The sequence below is a fragment of the Dendronephthya gigantea genome, unplaced genomic scaffold, assembly GCF_004324835.1.
Source record: "Dendronephthya gigantea isolate DGI-Jeju-01 unplaced genomic scaffold, DenGig_1.0 000002F, whole genome shotgun sequence".
NCBI classification, from domain to species: Eukaryota; Metazoa; Cnidaria; class Anthozoa; order Malacalcyonacea; family Nephtheidae; genus Dendronephthya; species Dendronephthya gigantea.
The window spans coordinates 1588763-1608701 of NW_021163012.1; the positions used below are offsets into that span (position 1 = coordinate 1588763).

General features: G+C 39.1%; 2 protein-coding genes and 1 long non-coding RNA gene across 3 annotated transcripts in view; 2 read left to right on the forward strand and 1 right to left on the reverse strand.

Moving 5' to 3' along the window:
* Positions 1 to 7726, forward strand: part of LOC114535904 (zinc metalloproteinase nas-4-like) — a 28263-nt gene extending 20537 nt beyond the window's left edge. Inside the window, exons 5-8 of the mRNA XM_028557243.1 lie at positions 1441 to 1561; positions 4798 to 4991; positions 5845 to 6072; positions 6438 to 7726. Of these exons, the coding sequence (XP_028413044.1) occupies positions 1441 to 1561; positions 4798 to 4991; positions 5845 to 6072; positions 6438 to 6730 (836 nt within the window). The 3' untranslated portion in view covers positions 6731 to 7726. The remainder of the gene's footprint in view (positions 1 to 1440; positions 1562 to 4797; positions 4992 to 5844; positions 6073 to 6437) is intronic.
* Positions 7727 to 16373: 8647 nt separating this feature from the next.
* On the forward strand, positions 16374 to 18551 carry LOC114538195. The gene is made up of 5 exons (XM_028559350.1): positions 16374 to 16489; positions 16554 to 16679; positions 16794 to 16904; positions 17235 to 17477; positions 17559 to 18551. Exons 1-5 carry the CDS (start codon positions 16414 to 16416, stop codon positions 17714 to 17716), a joined length of 714 nt encoding a protein of 237 aa, XP_028415151.1. The 5' UTR covers positions 16374 to 16413; the 3' UTR covers positions 17717 to 18551.
* Positions 17472 to 19176, reverse strand: LOC114538205. The gene is made up of 3 exons (XR_003688694.1): positions 19107 to 19176; positions 18534 to 18967; positions 17472 to 17585 (listed from the first exon to the last, which is right to left on the reverse strand). It is a non-coding gene; the product is annotated as an uncharacterized LOC114538205 (long non-coding RNA).
* Positions 19177 to 19939: the final 763 nt, after the last annotated feature.

Below are 19939 nucleotides of genomic sequence, written 5' to 3' on the forward strand. Positions count from 1 at the left end.
CGCGTTCACCTCAAGTATGCACTGAAAGAAATTGTTCACAGTTTATTCAAAGACGTTCGCACCTTCAATGCCTCGCGCGCACGGGATATCCCGCTTGGAGAAGAAAAACGACCCGCGCCCAAGCGCCTCACTTCCTACGGACATCTTAAACATCTCACGGCAACGCGGAGCAAACCTTTAACGCATTGTTCTTGGCGCTGCGCCCAAAGTGCTGTGGATATAATGAAAATTAATTACGGTAATTATTAATAAGGAAATCCAAACCATGCAACAGGTTTTTTTTAATCACATCTTAGAAATCACCGCTCGTCTTTTCATTAGATTCTAAATCACTTCCCTGATCAAGCAACATTAAAATGCCGAGAACACTCTCACTTAAAGCTTTGTTTCAAACATTCGCCAACGATGCAGACCAAAGACGTTTTGAACTCTAAAGGAAGCTTCTGCGAATACGATTTTGCCTTTTCAAAGCTTACAAGTGAATTGTTACTATGAATATCAAAGCCCGACGTATGATTCTCTTAGTTTATTACTCATACGATTTTAGAATATAAAAATTTTAATATAGTTGAATTTCATGTTAACACATTAAAAATTCCTCGAACTGAAATTAAACGAAGTATTGAGTTACAAAAGATAATGAGGGATGACCGTGGATTATGTTAGGATATTTACGTTACAAAAGGCTATAGGAACAGCGAGGACATTGCTACATTACATTAATGCCTTAAGCATTGAACGAGGGTCGCATTATAAGTCCGTTTTCTGAGATCATTTTTGATAATATTGTTAAGGTTTTACAGCCGTTTGTTTACAACTGCATGCCTAAGATTTCACTGTTTATCCCTTGGGCAGAAAGAGGTCTTCTTATCATAGAGGGGAAGGCAGGGTTATCTAGGGAGGTTAGTCTCTGTTTGGGGGTTCCATAACTTCATCCACAGAGTTCTTGAGGTATCACCGTGTTTAATGCCTGTCATTACTACCGGGCCAGCCAGACTTAATCTGGTCGAAGGCTTACTGCAGACGCCTCTGGCGATACTCTTGTCTGATCAGGAAGCTCGGTTACCATGGTAGGGTTTTGTGACCGGTTTAAATCACCCGGCAGACATGGCTCCTGACTGTCGGAAACCAGGTATACCAGACGATAACTTACCATAGGTGCTTCAAATCACAAAATACCATATGAGATTTTAAGAGGGACTTCTTAACCTTGAAACATTTGTCAAGGTTATTTCAGCGAAAACTATAAACTTTTTTGTAGTTTTTGATGGTATTTTTTGGGGACTTTCTAGTCGAGATTTTGAACGATATTTTTTGACATGACATTCCCTTCTCGAAAACCTCGAACCGACGTTAAAGTCCTTATTTGGGGGCGCACAAACTATCTCAGAAAGGGTTTTAACATGTTTTTGTAACGAAATTTTCGTGTTTTTCTCTCAGAGCAAACAGCCAAAGTCGAGATTCGTAAAGCAATTCGTCATTGGAAAAAGAATACTTGCGTGAAATTCCACAAGAAACGATCGGGCGATGTCGACTATCTACGTTTTGCTGCCGAGGATGGGTAAGTCGAAACCTTTAGCCAATCAGCATGCCCTATAGCATTCGTTCGGATGCATTCGTAAATCTTAGGTTGTGTATATTAAACCTTGCCATCGACAACTAAGTTCAAAGAACCTAAACTCTTTGCTTATAACTAATGGGTCACCGTTTCACTGAGGTTATTTAGAGAATATTTTTACAACGAAAAAATATCAAACGATACATCTTCGCCTTCGCTTGCGAATTCAGTTAAATAAAAGAAATCGGTATTATTTCAAAGCCAAAGGCATTGTCAAATCGATTTGATTTGATTCAAAAACTATTTCAAAATCTTTACACAAAATCAGAACATTCAATAGTATGGATATGTGTCTTAGATTTGAAACATCACTATGGGAAGTTACTATAGGAAGTACTTTTTTCAACATTACAAATCTGAAGTTGGCAAGATGATGATGATATATTCTTGAGTTTATTTCGTAAGTTTAATATTTCGTCAAACAGTCTGTGTAAGCCGGATCAACAGGACAAAGCGTAGTCTATTTACAACAGTACCATTATACTACAATCGTATAAAAAGGGTACTCATTTTAAACACAAGGAACCAGCATGTTGAAAATAGGTTCGTTGCAAATATGTGGGACATGATTGATCTGATCGTTGTGTACCATTGCAACATGTAAAAACTCTTATTTTCAAGGCTCTCTGCGTTTAATGGCAACACATGTTTTCGTACTGGGCAACGTAATGTACCTAGCGAATCGTTTAGAAAACACTACGATAAACTAGCAACACAAATACTTAGACATCTTCAGTGCATGCTGCTGTGTTAAATATAGTATCTTGTAGTGTTTATTACCACTGGCGATATACACTCAAATATACTGATATTCAAACTTGTGATTGATAGGATCTACCATAACGATTTATCATCGTCGAAAACAGATACATTAGTCACTACAACTTGACAGCTAGACAGGGCCCTTCAATTTCACCGCAAAAGCCAGCGATTTCTCAACAGTTTAAATTTGATGGTCGTAAATTAAGTCCGGAAGCCTTAAGAATTTCAAAATGAGAATAACACTGGCCTATTCTATTTTCAAGTCCTAATTTCCGGTCCATTATATACAAACGGTAAACTTCGCGGTCAGATCTGTGTTATTAAACACGACTTCCTTGCAAAACAATTAAATATCAGGGTAAAGAAACATTGCTTGTTGATATTCGCCAACGTAATGAAGATTAGAAAAATACGTTTACATTTTGGCGGCACGTAGTGTTTCTTCACGCAGAGGATCTTAAGCCAGTCGCTCTAATCTCGAAAACTCTTCTCAAAAGTCTCAATGGTTTTTCTTGAGATCGTTTCTGGATGAAAACTGGATGAGAGTGGAGCGCTCATTATGTTTAACAATGAGCGACAATCTAGATCTTCATGCAATCATTACAATGGAAAGCTATGCCAAGTTTAAAAAAAACTAAAAAATGAATCCACTTAAACTCGAGATTTTTACTAAGGTCACAGATGAACCACTGTCTCGTTACAAAACCTCACGACCACGCCCTTTTATCGCAAGAAAACAACCCCCACCCCCTCAAATCTTTCGCCAAAGAAATGTGAACCAAATAAACAAGCAACTCACACCAGCCGTCCACTCCTTGACTTCAACAGCCAAGAAAGAACATACACTTTCCTTTGGTCTCAAATTTCACGCAATTTACCCAAGGGGTTTTATCTCGACTTTTTATCTGCAATAGAGCAATCCAATTAAAACGCCATAGAGGGAACCCTTGAAAAATACTTAAGAAAGGAAAAATGTTAATTGACTGGTATTTTCGAGTCACGGAAACTCAAAACAAAGATAAATGGGAAAGATAAGAAGCGGAATTAAGTTGTCAGAGACACGCGCATTTGCGCCGATTTTTTTTTTGGCTAAACGAGGTCATGACCTTGGCGTTTGCCTTCACAAGAGAGCTTTAATCGATCGCAGATAGTTTGATTTGGTTGTGGACCGTCAAGGCTTTGCTCAATTCGATCATACCTGAAACCGTAATCTAGTTACAAAGTACATCTCTCGAACAAAACTGATGATAGGGTGATCAGAAAGTGAGGTCTAAGAATGCATGCATTAAACGTCTTGCAACTTTCATCGACTCTCGTGTATTCTCATCGACTCTTTTGACCGCACTTGGCCTCTTTAAAAGCAGAGTGAAGCTCAGTGGAGAGAAACTTAGGGAGGGCCAGAAGGGCGAAGAACGAAGAAGCTTTTTTCGCACTTTTTTCTCTTGGTCCCCATCCCCTCTCCCGTAAGTGTTCCCGTGCTAAGATTTTTCCTTCCCATTTTCTCCTATTTTCAACCTTTCCAGCAGGTAACCCCCCCCCCCTCCTCAACATCAGTTTTTCATGATCTGTAAAATATCTCTCAGACTAAATATACCGTATCCCATAAACAGTATATCGCAGGGAATTTCAACTCATTAGGGAGCGCTGAACTTTGGGGAGGTTTTATTGATCCGATTTGTTGACATGAATAAGCAAATATGTTTTTTTACTGTAATCTGGCATGCATTTGCAGTTTCCTGAGGCAAACAAACTGACAAATATATGCATAGATATGTACATAGATGTCTATCTATAGAATCACACGTTGATCAAAACAATAACTCGGGATAGTAATCCTTCCTGAGGTTAAAACTATGCGTCATTTAACTTTAATCTAGAAAATTCTATCAGTTCTGAAAAGTTTTTCCTGGTGACAGAGTAAATTAATTATTTCGTGATTGTCCAGTATTACTACGGGGGAAACCTGAACTAAACTTGCTTTATTTATACTGTATCAGTTCTAAACTGTTCTTCCTACAGGTCCAGTAAGGATCTCTTGTTGATCTCTCATCTCTTATTGATCCAGTGTCACTACAGGAGGAAACCTAAACAAAACTAACTTTATTCATACTGGATAGCTCTATCAGTTCTAAACTGTTCTTCCTAGAGGTCCAGTGAGGAACTTCTCTAATTGATCCAGTGTTACTACAGGAGGAAACCTAAACTAAACTAACTTTATTTATACTGGATAGCTCTATCAGTTCTAAACTGTTCTTCCTAGAGGTGCAGTAAGGATCATCTCTTATTGATCCAGTGTTACTACAGAAGACAATCTACACTGAAGTCATCTTATTTCTAATTTAGAATCCACCAACAAACATGCATTAAATAATCTCTGTTAGGCCGGGAGGCAACCTGATTTTTATCTTGTTTTCCAGGTGTTGGTCGACTGTTGGACGCAAAGGAGGGAAGCAAGATATTGGTGTAGGAACAGGGTGCGAGTACGCTGGTACGATCATTCACGAGATTGGTCATGCACTTGGTTTTTGGCACGAACAGAGCAGAAGTGACCGTGATAAATATGTGAAAGTTTTGTGGAAAAACATCGATAAGAAATATCACGAACAATTCAGTAAGTGCGTAGTAAATTTATCTTAATATCCAGACTTCGATATCTTCTAATCTTCTTCTAGAATGCCCATTGGGCCTCTTAGAGTAATCTGGAGGTGCTCTTTCAATGGGCTTAGTATGTTTATAGATTACATCATTTTATCATCCCGCTCTACCCTTCAGCCTGAGTTTATAGAGGTGAATTTGCGTCATTATACTAATGTGGAAAGATGGCTTATCAGAGCGACTAGATTGTTCACCTGTATGCATTCGTGGCAAATCAAATAAGATTTTCTGGCACTTTGCTCCATCTGAGAGTCATTCGAGTATAAATCTTAGATTTCGTAAATTTAAGCCTGAATAATTTGAGAGATGGGAATCAAGTATCATCCTCTCGCAGGAATTGATACATGTATTGTGTTTGATGATGATAAATACATTGAATGAAAGATTTATCAATGATTTGCTCGCTCTTAGAACTGCCAATACTGTTTGATAAGGAGGGTTTCATAAAACAAAACACAGCTAGTGATGGCAGATTATAAGATAAATGGTACCGTATGTACATTTTTGCGGAATGAACTAGAAAAATGACGTCAAGGAAAAATGGCGAATAACGTGAATTATCAATACGACATATGACATATGACATTACCGCCTTTTTTGTCCGTTTTTCATCAGTCCGGTTTGTATAAAGCTGCTTAACTAGATTTTGAGTAATGAAATGGTAGTTACCTCGAAAATACAACATTCTGAATGGCCAATTCTACCACTAACAAAAGTCAACTGCCTTTTTGTACAACCGGCCCCTGGTAAACTGTAAAATTGCCCCCGTTTTCGTATGCGTGGATTTCAAACGATTTTTCTTATTACAGATAAGATGGACGCTGATAAAATGGACAGTATGGGGTATGCGTACGACTTCGAGTCCGTGATGCATTATGGGAGTAAATTTTTCACCAAGAATGATAAGGCTACGATACGCATTCGCAAGAAAAGTGTGAAGAATATGAGAATTGGGCAAAGAAAGCGACTATCGGATATTGATGTCGCCCAGATTAACGCTATGTACAACTGCAATAAGATTGCAACGGTAAATTCAGGTAAATTCACTTTCATTGCCAAATTTCACTCTCGAACTGACGATTGCCGGGATCAGGATGAACTGTCGGAGTATTAGGATTGCACGGATTAGGATGATTAGGATGAATATGAGGATTTGGATTGGAAGGATTAGGATTGTACGGATTAGGATAATACGAGGTAGGAATACGAGGATAAGGATTAGAAAGATTAGGATTATACGAGTTAGGAATACGAGGATTAGGATTAGAAGGATTAGGATTGTACGGATTAGGATAATACGAGTTAGGAGTACGAGGATTAGGATTAGAAAGATTAGGATTTCAAGGGTTAAGGTGACTTCGTGCTCCATTCCTATCAGTTCTCTAATACGTCTTCTTTTTAGCGAAATGCATCAAATCGAAGACAAAGAACGGCCGTGATTATGATGGGAAGCTGAGCTACACCGAAATGGGCGTGACGTGTCAAGCATGGAACAGCAACTGGCCACACAAAAATGAATTTTATTCCGGCAACTACTGGTACGACTACAAACGGGGGCTAATGGAGAGAAACAATCGTCAGGAGTACATGTACCACAACTATTGTCGCAACCCGGAAGGCAGGCGAAAAAGACCTTGGTGTTACACAACCCTCACAACGCCTGCGTGGCAATACTGCGACTTGAAGATATGTTAATAGTCAGTAAGGCAAGATTAACAGCAGAAGGAGGGATGAGAATTGAGCAGTGAATGCGCGCTAGTTCCGACCACGGTAAAAATATTCCTTCAATCAATAGGATCTTCATATTTATGCAGTGTACATAGAGGTCGGGTATTTTCGAAACCATTTCCATTTTTTGTGAACTTGTGGAGGACAAAAAAAATTATCATTAATAAGGATTGTAACAGTCCAATAAAGCTTCGTAGTCTTGCATATGTCTATAGGTTGATAAAGGCAACAAGTCGAAAGTTGTCGTTTACACCGGCTTGTTAGAGGAAAACGAACTTAATTCATAGGAAATTCAGTTCCTAATAATTATGGTTTGTGCATGTTTATGTAACTATGGTGCGATATGGTTAATGTTGAATGGCACGTCAAAACAATGATTTTTCATATTTCGTTGTTATTAAAGGATTGCCAAATGCTTTTTCGTGCAGGATTGCGTCATCCATGCACGAGGGATGTCGCGAGACTTCCGAAAAGCGTAAAAAAACACGAGCCTCGGGCGAGTAAATGCGAGCCTCGGCGAGTAAACACGAGCCTCGGGCGAGTAAACACGAGCCTCGGGCGAGTAAACACGAGCCACGGGCGAGTAAACACGAGCCTCGGGCGAGTGTTTTTTTTACGCTTTCGGAAAGTCTCGCGACATCCCGAGTGCATGGATGACGCAATCCTGCACGAAAAAAGCATTTGGTAATTGTTTTATAAAGTAACTACAGTGAAACAACGATATTTTGAGAATCCCACGAAAATCCCGCAAGTGCTTTTAGAAATTCCTCGTGCAGGATTGCGTGATCCCGCACGGCTATTGACCAATCAAACTGCGTGTTTCACTGTAGTTATTATATAAATGGATGTGACCAAATATGTATATATATATAAGATATCGTCGTAATTCAGGTGACATTAAGTTAAAATAGCTTTGTCAATTATGTCAATAGTTTTATTTATAATCTTACATTAAATATAAGAGAGGAAGTAATAAGTTATTCTTGTATGTTTGCATGGTGACAGTCGATAAGTAATTTAGCTTGTAGGTACACCACGTAAGTATTCAATACTGCAAAGCTTTCGGTCCGTTAACCCGGGCCTTCATCAGTGCAATTCAATTCATCTTATTTCATTTTATTTCATTTCATTTCAATTCAATTTAATTTATTTTATTTTATTTTATTGCACTCCGTTAAAATACTATATTCAAAATTATACATCTTTTTTATTCCAAAAAATCAACTATATACATATTTAAAAGAATTCTACATAAAACTAGATCAAAATTAACTATTCTAATCACCATGCATTTTCAAATAGGCTGTTTAAACTCTTCGAAAGTCATAATGATTGTTGTTCTTCCTAATTTTTATAGAAAAGGAGTACTTCGCACGTAAAGTTAAAATCTAAAAAACTTTAAAAAACCTCTGCAATCTTAACATTTAGTCCAAAATCGTCTACCACTTCAAGTTCTTTTCTATAGAAAGGTGATCTAGATGATTATTGCACTGATGAAGGCTGGGTTAACGGACCCGAATCCCTGTAACTTTTAAATACTTACGTGGTGTACCTACAAGCTAAATTACTTAAGTAATACTGAACCTGTACTCGGATTTGGCGTCCGGGACGCTTAGGATTACAAGAATCAGTGGGATTAGAAGAGATTGGATCGGACGATTTGGGATTAGAATGTTTGGATCACAGTAGGATTGGGATTATAAGAGTTAAGTCTCAGACATTGCGCCGGACTTTTTAGTCATTGTCATCATCATACTCGTCTTCGTTCACTTCAACTTTCATGTGGCTTACGTACTTATGTACTTTTCCGGGATCCGAACCAGGATATTCCGCACGCAATTCAACATCATGACTCCTTGACCACCGCATCGTTGCTTGATTCCTTTTTAGTTTAGCCTTATAATTCCTTAAAGTGATTCAGTCCCAAAAACGTTTTCTGCCTGCCGCGTTTTTTAAATTGTTATAAAACCTTAAGCCACTAAATTCTCAGCAGAATCCAGCCCGATCTACCTATTCAATCGTCGATTTTAAAAGTATAATTTAAAAGATTTGAAGCTTAAAAAGCAGCGACAGTGGAAAGCCGGTCTTAGTTAATCATAACGAGTTATGGGCGTGCGCAAATATATTGACGGGCATGCGCACTCAACGCCTGGTTTCCGATTCTCCCCCAATCATAGTCATAGATTTTATTTTATTTAATTTAAAGTTGTTTTTTTCGTTTTAGGTATATCTCAACAGCCAGTTGTCAAGACGAACGTAAAGATAAATAGAATTTTTTTTATGTTCTGAAGTCACAGTATTTGTCATAACGTAAGTTGTTCGTCTAAGCGAGGATTGCTTAATTAAAGCTTAATTAACCTTTAGCCAGAGAAACACATCAAATCGTCAGCAGAATACAGCGCGATGTATCTAATCAATCGTTGATTTTATAAGTATCATTAAATTATTTTAAGCTTTTACGTGCGTATACGTGCCTCCAAAAAAAACCCGTCAGTGGAAATCCGCCCTTAGTTAGTCATAAGGAAGTGTAGATAAGTTTCACTGCATATGAGCTAGTTTGTACAAGAAAGCGAGTTCATGTATCTTATTTTGTTGAAAGTGTGAAGTGCGCAAATCGATTAACGGGCGTTCGCAAACGATTTACGGGCGTGTGCAGTCAACGCATGGTTTCCGTTTCTCACACAATCATAGAATATCATAGAAACCACTGTACGTCTATATAGGCTTGCTTTGAGAAGTGGAAAAATTTGCCCGAATAGATTAGATCTCTGATAGATAGGTCTCTGATAGATAGGTCTCTGATAGATAGAAGTGGCACCCAGCACATGATACATGTGGTTGGTTGGGTGCCTTGTTTGGCGGGCTTGTTTATTTGGGGTGTATCATGTTGCAGGGGTGCCCCTTCCCTTCCCTCCCCATAGATTAGTGCTGTCATAGATTTTAATTTAAAGTTTTTTTCGTTTTAGATTTATCTCGTCAGCCAGTTATCAAGACGAACGTGAAGATGAAAGAGAATTTTTTTACAAGTTTTAAAGTCACTGTATTGATCATAACGTAAGTTGTCTAAGTGAGGATTTCGCATGTAGGTCAAAAAGTAAGTTGCAAATTCTTATTTAATTTCAAAGTCTCCAAAATAAGGAGTAAATGAAATAAAAAACTTTTGTCTTTCACCACCAGCAGCAGTGGCCGAGTGGGTTAGGACAGTGGTTAGTCCATAAGCGGTGGTGGTTCAAGCCCTTGCAGTGTCAAAAAATAAGTTGAAAATTCTTATTTAATTTCAAAGACTTGTAAGGATAAGGTGAAAAAATTCTAAGTCTAAAAAATTCTAAGTCTCACCACCAACACTGATAGCCGGTGGTGAGACTTAGAAAATTTAAAAAGTCTTAAGTCGAAGAAACGATTAGGTAAAATAAAAAACAATCGTCTTTCACCACCAGCAGCGGTGGCCGAGTTGGTTAGGACAGTGGTTAGTCCATAAGCGGTGGTGGGTTCAAGCCCTTGCAGTGTCAAAACATGAGTTTCAAAGACTTGGAAAATTTAAAAAGTCTTAAGACGAAGAAAGGATTAAGTAAAATAAAAAACTGACGTCTTTCACCACCAGCAGCAGTGGTCGAGTTGGTTAGGACAGTGGTTAGTCCATAAACGGTGGTGGGTTCAAGCCCTTGCAGTGTCAAAACAGGAGTTGCATGAAAAGAATAAATTTCAAAGAATCGAAGTTTCAAAAAATAATTGAAGATTGAAAAATAAATAAATAATTAGAAATTTCAAAAAAAGATTGGAAGATTCAAAAAGAGAAAAAAAATTGGACTGTTAGAAAAAAATTCCAAGTTTCATAACAAATTCGGAATTTCAAAAAAAATTGGAAGTTTCAAAAAGATAAAAAAAATTGAAGGTAAAAAATTCGAAGTTTAAAAACAAATTCGGAATTTCAAAAAAAAATGGGAATTTCAAAAAAAATTGGAAGTTTCAAAAAAGGAGAAAAAAAAATTTCAAAGTCAAAAAAAATTGGACAGTTTCTCCTCCTCTCTCTCTCCCCTCCAAACAAGGAGGGGAGAGGGGAGGGAGAGGAGAGGAGGGGGGAGAGGAGAGGAGGGGGGAGAGGAGAGGAGGGGGGAGGAGAGGAGGGGGAGGAGAGGAGGGGGACAGGAGAGGAGGGGGGAGGAGAGGAGGGGGGAGAGAGGAGGGGGGGAGGAGGGGAGAGAGGAGGGGGGGAGAGAGAGGGGGGAGAGAGGAGGGGGGAGAGGAGGGGGGGAGAGAGGAGGGGGGAGAGAGGAGGGGGAGAGAGGAGGGGGGGAGAGGGGGGGGAGAGAGGGGGGAGAGAGGAGGGGGGAGAGAGAGGGAGAGAGGAGGGAGAGAGGAGGGGGGAGAGAGGAGGGGGAGAGAGGAGGGGGAGAGAGGAGGGGGGAGAGCATAAAAGGAGGGCGCATAGGTCCTCCGGATGTATGCTCCCCTCTCTCCCCCTCTCTCTCCCCTCTCTCTCTCTCTTCCCCCTCCTCTCTCTCTTTCCCCTCCTCTCTCTCTTTCCCCTCCTCTCCTCTCCCCTCTCTCTCCCTCTCTCCCCCTCTCTCTCCCCTCTCTCTCCCTCTCTCTCCCTCTCTCTCCCCTCTCTCTCCCTCTCTCTCCCCCCTCTCTCCCCTCTCTCTCCCCTCTCCTCTCCCTCTTCCCCTCTCTCTCCCCCTCTCCTCCTCTCCCTCCTCTCTCTCTCCCCCTTCTCTCTCCCCTCCTCTCCTCTCTCTCTCTCCCCCCCTCTCTCTCTTTCCCCTCCTCTCCCCCCCTTCCTCTCCCCCCTCCTCTCCCCCCTCTCTCCCCTCTCTCTCCCCTCTCTCTCCCCTCTCTCTCCCCTCTCTCTCCCCTCTCTCTCCCCTCCTCTCTCTCCCCCTCCTTGTTTGGAGGGGAGAGAGAGGAGGAGAAACTGTCCAATTTTTTTGACTTTGAAATTTTTTTTCTCTTTTTTTGAAACTTCCAATTTTTTTTTTAAATACCGAATTTGTTATTTTTTCAACTGTCGAATTTTTTTTTTTACTTTTTTATTTTTTTGAAATTCCGAATTTTTTTTTCTTTCTTTTTGAAACTTCCGATTCCTTTTTGAAATTCCGATTTTTATTGAAATTCCGGGTTTTTTTAATTGTCCAATTTTTTTTTGACTTTACTTTTTTCTTTTTTTTTTTGATGCTTTCAATTTTTTGAAACATCCAATTATCCTTTTTTATTTTTATTTTTTTTCATCCAACTTTAACCTTCCAATTTTCAATTTTCAACTTTTCAATGTTCAATTTCCAATTTTTGAAACTCATGTTTTGACACTGCAAGGGCTTGAACCTCCACCGTTTATGGACTAACCACTGTCCTAACCAACTCGGCCACTGCTGCTGGTGGTGAAAGACTACAGTTTTTTATTTTACTTAATCCTTTCTTCGTCTTAAGACTTTTTAAATTTTCCAAGTCTTTGAAACTCATGTTTTGACACTGCAAGGGCTTGAACCCACCACCGCTTACGGACTAACCACTGTCCTAACCAACTCGGCCACCTCTGCTGGTGGTGAAAGACGATTGTTTTTTATTTTACCTAATCGTTTCTTCGACTTAAGACTTTTTAAATTTTCTAAGTCTCACCACCGGCTATCAGTGTTAGAATTTTCACTCTTCAGTGACTTAGAATTTTTTCACCTTATCCTTACAAGTCTTTGAAATTAAATAAGAATTTGCAACTTAATTTTTGACACTGCAAGGGCTTGAACCACCCACCGCCTATGGACTAACCACTGTCCTAACCAACTCGGCCACCGCTGGTGGTGGTGAAAGACGACTGTTTTTTATTTTACTTAATCCTTTCTTTGAAGTTTTTAAATTAAATAAGAATTTGCAGCTCATGTTTTGACACTGCAAGGACTTGAACCACCAGCGCTTATGGACTAACCACTGTCCTAACCCACTCGGCCACCGCTGCTGGTGGTGAAAGATGAATGTTTTTTTATTTTACTTTATCCTTTCTTCGACTTGAGACTTTTAAATCTTAATATTTGGCTATCAGTGCTGGTGGTGAAGACTTTGAAGTTAAATAAGAAGTCGCAAATTATTTTCAGGCACTGCAAGGGCTTGAACCACCCCCTATGGACTAATCACTGTCCTAACCTTCTCGGCCACGACTGCTGATGGTGAAAGACGAAAGTTTTTTTATTGTTTTTTTTCTTTTCTTTTACTGGAAAAGATGGAATATCGCAGAGATTTGAACCTACAACATATCAAACGGGGTCCATCAGTGCTGGTCGCAAAAGTCAAGACTTTTTATTTCACTTTTTCCTTTTTATGGAAAAGATGGAATATTGCTAAACGCAGTGTTTATGACTCCAGTCATTCCATCAGTGGAAGGCTTAGTATATATAACATTGCCTAATGTGGTGATTATGGGATTTTTACTCACTCACTGCGACTGCGCGAGAAATGAAGTGAATGAAGAACATTTGAACCAACTCTCTCAGTCTGCGAGATTATTGTCTTAAGAACCAGGGGCCGGTTGTATCAAGCCCGTTTAGCTTAAATGGTGAATAAGTGCAAAATAGAAAGCAAGTCTACCGTTTTATTTAACAAGCAAACTAAATTGTGAACAGTGCTTACCACAGCAGTTATTGATCGGAAGAAATGCAAAAAGAAGGCAATGCATACCAACCATTCATATGAGGGCTAATGGTTACGGTGCAATCGATGGCTTACAGCGTATTTTATCACTGATGCCTTACAGCGTATTTTATCACTGATGCCTTACAGCGTATTTTATCACTGATGCTTTACAGCGTATTTTATCACTGATGACTTACAGCGTATTTTATCACTGATGCTTTACAGCGTATTTTATCACTGATGCCTTACAGCGTATTTTATCACTGATGGCTTACAGCGTATTTTATCACTGATGGCTTACGGCGTATTTTATCACTGATGCCTTACAGCGTATTTTATCACTGATGCCTTACAGCGTATTTTGTCACTGATGCCTTACAGCGTATTTTATCACTGATGCTTTACAGCGTATTTTATCACTGATGCCTTACAGCGTATTTTATCACTGATGCCTTACAGCGTATTTTGTCACTGATGCCTTACAGCGTATTTTATCACTGATGCCTTACAGCGTATTTTATCACTGATGCCTTACAGCGTATTTTATCACTGATGCCTTACAGCGTATCATATGTAGTTAGCCCATACAACAAGTCCTGCAGGCAGCGATAACGATGATCAATTTTAGATACCTTAAGACTGCAAACCACTCTCTATCATTCCGTTTTATCTACGCTATCTTAATGTTGCAACAGTTTCGTTAAATTATAAACGTTCAACTTACGCAACAGGGTATTGCTCGTGGATTTAGCAAAGCAGTAAATCCAGCTTTGCAGTAAGTTTCTCACGTTTGCGGTATAAAGTTTTAAGGCCTTCAAAAGCTAGGAGGTGCACACAGTCGTTGAAGCAATAAATTAGTTTTATACGGCAAACGTGAAAACATACCGCAAAGCCAAACGTACTGTTTTGCTAAACACATCAGCTTTGCGCTATTGCTTACTGACATAACTGCTGAATATCACCAGGTAATAGTCACCTTTATGGCGAACGATTTAACAAACTGTTGCATATCCTAAGATAGCGTAAATAAAACACAAAGTACGTTTCTCGTAGACACCAATCCTAAGGTCTAATGAATATAACAAGTACAGTTCAGCTCTCGAACGGCTGGAATGATATGGGTATATAAACATGCCGTACAGGGTGTGTCTCGCCGTCAAACTCAAAGACTGTTTCTGCAGTACTCTTTTTCACACGCGGTTTTCAAAGCGGGGGGGGGGGTTCTGCTGGCAACAGATCGAGTGGGAGGAGCCTTGGCGGTGCTAAAATCGCAGCCAAGCTTCAGTTGTCGACGTTTAGAAACGCATTTCGCCTGGGGGGGAGTTTGCTTAGGAATAGACTTTTGACTTTCGTTTTTGCGGGGATTGATACACCTGTTTCTGCTAATATTTGCCATGGCAACCGACCAGGTGGGCGAAGCCAGGGCGTTGCTAAAATCGCCATCGAACTTCAGCTGTCGATATTTTGAGCCGATTTTTTCCAGGGGGGTTATCGCGAAGGAGTAGACTTTCGACTTCCGTTTCCGGGGGGATCGATACATATGTCTCTACTGATAGTTGCCATGGTGACAGAATAGGTAGGCGTGGCCTGGGCGTTGCTAAAATCGCCATCAAAGTTGATGACTTTGTCTTCGACAAAAAATTTTCTAATAAAAGGTCTTCAAGTTTGAGGGCGATTATATCAACGCCCAGACTCCGCCTGCCATTTCTGTCTCTATGAGAAATATCAGCAGAAACAGGTTGATCAATCCCCCCGGAAACGGACGTCAAAAGTCTGTTTCTCAGCAAACGCCCCTCCATCCTCCCGGGAAAATGCGTATCAAAACGTCGACATCTGAGGCTCGACGCCGATTTTAGCATCGCCAAGGCCTATCCCGTGCCGCTCTCCTCAACGCAGGTCTTTTGGTACTCATATACCTTTCATCATCTCTGGGTATCCCTAAAATTAATCTTAACCGCGCATTTACCTATCCTACAATGGCGAAAATTTTAAGACGATTTTCCACACCTCTGGATCAGTAGATATTTTGTTGAACGACTTTGGTTATTTGTTTTACTTTACTCAAGGTCATAATGAAAAATATTTTCCCACCGATTTATCATCGTTAGCCCTTACTTGAAGGTCATGATGAGAGACACCCTTGCACGGATTCGAACTATCAATGTAACATTGACAAGACCATTGTCTTCCCCACTAGTCTAGTAGATCTTGCGTTGAAAGGCAGTGGTTATGTATCTTACTCAGTAGCATCCTTTTCTCGAAGGACATAATGAAAAACATTACAAAAAGACACTACAAAATGCGAAAACATTGTCTCCACCAGTAGGCTACGGGTTCTTGTATTGAAGCTTGCTGTTAATTTATTTTACTTATTTTTTTAAGGTCAGAACGAAATATACTTCCAACCGGATTCGAACCGTGGGCTTACCACTCGCGGCTCCAGTCCGCGACCACTAGACCAAGAGATCTGGTTGAGAAAGCAACGCTAATTTATTTTTCCAAATGTTTTCTCGTCTGTCAAACACCCGCCAGTTGCCTTCCGGCCTTCCAAAACAACTATTCCAGTTTGCGCCCATACCGCTTGTAATAAGTATGACAGGTATGTAGTCCCTCGAAGAATTAAGAGAATGGTTTTTACCATAGCAGTTATAATATTGGTAGGAAGGAAAGCAAAGAGAAGGCAATGCATTTCAACAATTCATATAAGGGCTTGGTGGAGCAAATGATTACGGTGCAATTGTTTTGCATTTTTTATGCAGTAAAGCTTATTAACTTGTTTTTGCAGTAAAATCAACGGAATTTCCTTATTTTCAATGTAATTTTTTAAAAAATAAAAATTTAAAAACTTGCTCGGAATTGGATCATTCGTAACTGAAAGTTGTCAAAAAGAGTCGGCTGCCTTGTTATGCACGTTAACCAATATAACATGAAGTATGGGGGGCATTTTCCCGGGGAAAATTCCCCGCGTTCAACCGCGAAACTATAACAACAGTTGTCAATGTTTACACGAAAGTTACAAAATGGCCTGAAATATGTTTTCTTTTTGGTCAATGGAGGACGACGAAAACAGCAATAATAGCAACGAAAGTGACGGAGAGAGAGACAAATGTATGACGTTGTTTTGTAGTCTATCAAAAAGCGCATCTATGTTAAATTCTTTCCTGTTTTTTAGCTGGGAAACCAGAGCGATTTCGGTATGTTAGCACAAACAATGAGCGCACAAGTCAATTATCTGACAATGTTTTTCAAAACAAACGCAACGTAAAAGCGTTTAAAGAGAAACGGAAGCAAATGGATGGTAAGAGCACTTTCACTGATCTTTGCATTTTGAAACGTGTTCGCTGATTTTGAAACCTTTTACCGTAATTAAAAGCGTTAATGTGTTTACTTTGTGAAACTTTTTTTAATTTAGACATGTTGAAAGACGTGTGGAGCGTAAGGAAGGATGTACGAGTTAATAATGCCGTGAAGGCCTCTGATGTTGGACAGAAATCATATTATTCAAGACACGGCAGAGTTTCAGGTATGATTCACGATAGCAATCGGTGAAAGATTCTTACAAAATTTCCCAAATGTTGATCGAGTCTGACATAGCGACGTCTGTCTACTTGTCACCCTAACAAATATCAATATACTCTAGTCCTCCTTCATAACCTTCATAGGTGACAGACTGCTGTGATATACATTCAATCAATAGCTTGCAACCTTGCTTGATAAAACGCCCATAAAGGAGATCATTTTAAACACCCCTAACTAATGCACTCTTTTAATATATTTCAAAAGAAAGTTACATCAAATATTGCAATTTTAAATAGGCATAAATAATATAAAGTATTCCCAACTTCTACCACAGGCCTGCCTACAGAGACAAGCCATCTTCAAGATACTGCAAGAGGTAATCATTCAACTAAAACATGGAGTGTTCCTCGGCAAGGATATTCATACTCTGAAAATGCTGATCTTAATCAAATTGACATTCTCGGTGAAAATAACACACATGATCTACTGGAGAATAGCAATGATAGTCCCTTGAGGAATCACCATCCAGATGTCCATCGACAGAATATTGTTAACTCTTTAAAACATGGAACTGCAGGTTGGTGAATGTTAATTCGACACACAATTCCACTCTTCAGTGATCTATGGTAGTGACAAACTTCTTACTTTGTATTCTCAGGCCCCAATGTTACAAATCGAGAGCTTTCTGCAAGAACAAAAAGAGCACAGAAATTTAACAATGCCTACCTCCGTTCAACTGGTATGGGACAGTACACCCCACATGTGACTAAATCATCAGATCACTATAGCAACAATAGTAAAGACTGGAACAGTTGACACCAATTTTTGGGGTGATCAACAATAGCTGGTTTAGCAAATAATGAGATGAGTTGAGCGGCTGCTACAAAAGATGGGTACATTATCCTAGCTACTACAACACAATTGAAATATGTTGTTTCCTGCAAGGCATTCGCCTGGTTTGTACCACCTCAAAATATCAAGGATTATATTTTTTATAATCTAGAACAAGTTTTAAACTGAATATTTTAAACAATTGAATATCTCAATGTATATATTCAAATTCTTCCTGTCTCAATAACATGCTATACAGTGTTTCAATATATAATTGAATTCAATATATAGTTGATATATCTATTTTTCTGACGTCACGCAAATTAGACGTCTATGACGTCATCAACTGTACTTAATGTATATATTTTGCTGTATAATAGTTTTAGACAAACGCTAATACATACGAGTTAAAACGAGTTTGTTCTTTATGTTAGCCTTGATGGCTGCATTATGAGTATATGCGAGTGTAGTTGTTTCAACCTCGTCAAACAATAGTTTAAATCTGCCCACGCAAGTTGCTTAAGAGTCTTAGAAAAACGGAAACAGACACAGAGAGATGTGGTCGCGAGCATGATTTGTGGACAATCGACGTTGTATCTTAATTCAAATTGTGAAAATAAAGTTGTGTCGTCAGATTTCCATCCTTGCGGCTGGGAGCCGTCTATATTGCCACATATAATTTTGTCTTATCACAATTTCATCTTTAATTACCTGTGAAGAATGCCGTGCTTTAATCGTGACTGTATCACACAACAGCCCTCCCCCTAAAATTGGAATGGATCTATATTCAACATGAAATTACCTTTGAAATTACCAAAGAGACGTCCTCGCTGGTCCTAAAAGTGGGAACCATTTCTTGAACAGATTGAGCTACCCAATGTACTGAAACGAAATACCATTAATTTTCTTACTGAATTCTGTTTTATTTCATATAAAGACTGGTTCAAACCATATGCAAAGTTCATTGTATTGCAATGAACGATATCTCACACAAACCGTGTATGCGGCTACAATCCATTGGAACGATGATTTCATGTGAACGTGCTGTTGTTCTTAATCAAATACCCTCTGGTCCAAAGTTCAAAATCAGTTGCGGATATTACCTCAACCAAATTAGTGATCCGAGGATAAGTGGGTTCTGAACTTGTTCCTTTTGTTCGAGGAAAAAAATTTTCCCAGAGCCAGAAAGACGTCATCCGTACTCGGCTTTCGTAACTTACACTGCCACAGTAAGGTCTAAGAACCGTGGTAAAAAATACATTAGACAATTGGTTAATTTATATCACGTTGAACCTAGAATCACACTACGTGCGTGACAGGCGTATCAACAAAGAACAATGTGCAATTATTCTATATTTACCTTTAGTGGCTTTACCTTGTTCATACGTGATGCTTTTAGTTTGACTTCAGCTGATACGTTTTATCATAATCAAATATCATCGTAGCATTTTTTCAAATTATTCTCTCAGCTACGGTCCTAAATATACCAAAAACCTCTCGACCTATAAGGGCCTTAATCCCCAGTTAAGTGCAATCACGTAGAGTAAAAAATATATTCTTTGGTTAAGGTTTCCTCCTGTAATAAAGAACAGTTTAGAACTGATAGAGCTACCTAGTATAAATAAAGTTAGTTTAGTTTAGGTTTCCTCCTGTAGTAACACTAGATCAATAAGAGATGATCATTACTGGGCCTCTAGGAAGAACAGTTTAGAACTGATAGAGCTATTCAGTAGAAATAAAGTTAGTTTAGTTTAGGTTTCCTCCTGTAGTAACACTGGATCAAAGATTATCCTTACTGGACCTCTAGGAAGAAGTAGTTTAGAACTGACAGAACTGTCCAGTATAAATAAAGTTAGTTTAGATTTCTTCCTGTAGTAACACTGGATCAATAAGATATGATCATTACAGGAACTCCAAGAAAACAGGCAAAACAATTGTAAATTAAAAATAGACTTTTTTGTCAAAGACAATATCGCCCTCAGACAATTATTTTTAATCTCTTCCTTGATTTAACTAAAATTGCTACATGTAATAACCCAGACACTACGCTTTAAAAGGCGATGTATGACTGAGTCGACTTTAATAATTTTCTTGTATGATTGCATGGCGACTTTAGTAATTATAATAACTTGTAGGTACACCACGTAAGTATTAAATACTGCAAAGCTTTCGGTCCGTTAACCCGGACCTTCATCAGTGCAATAGAGA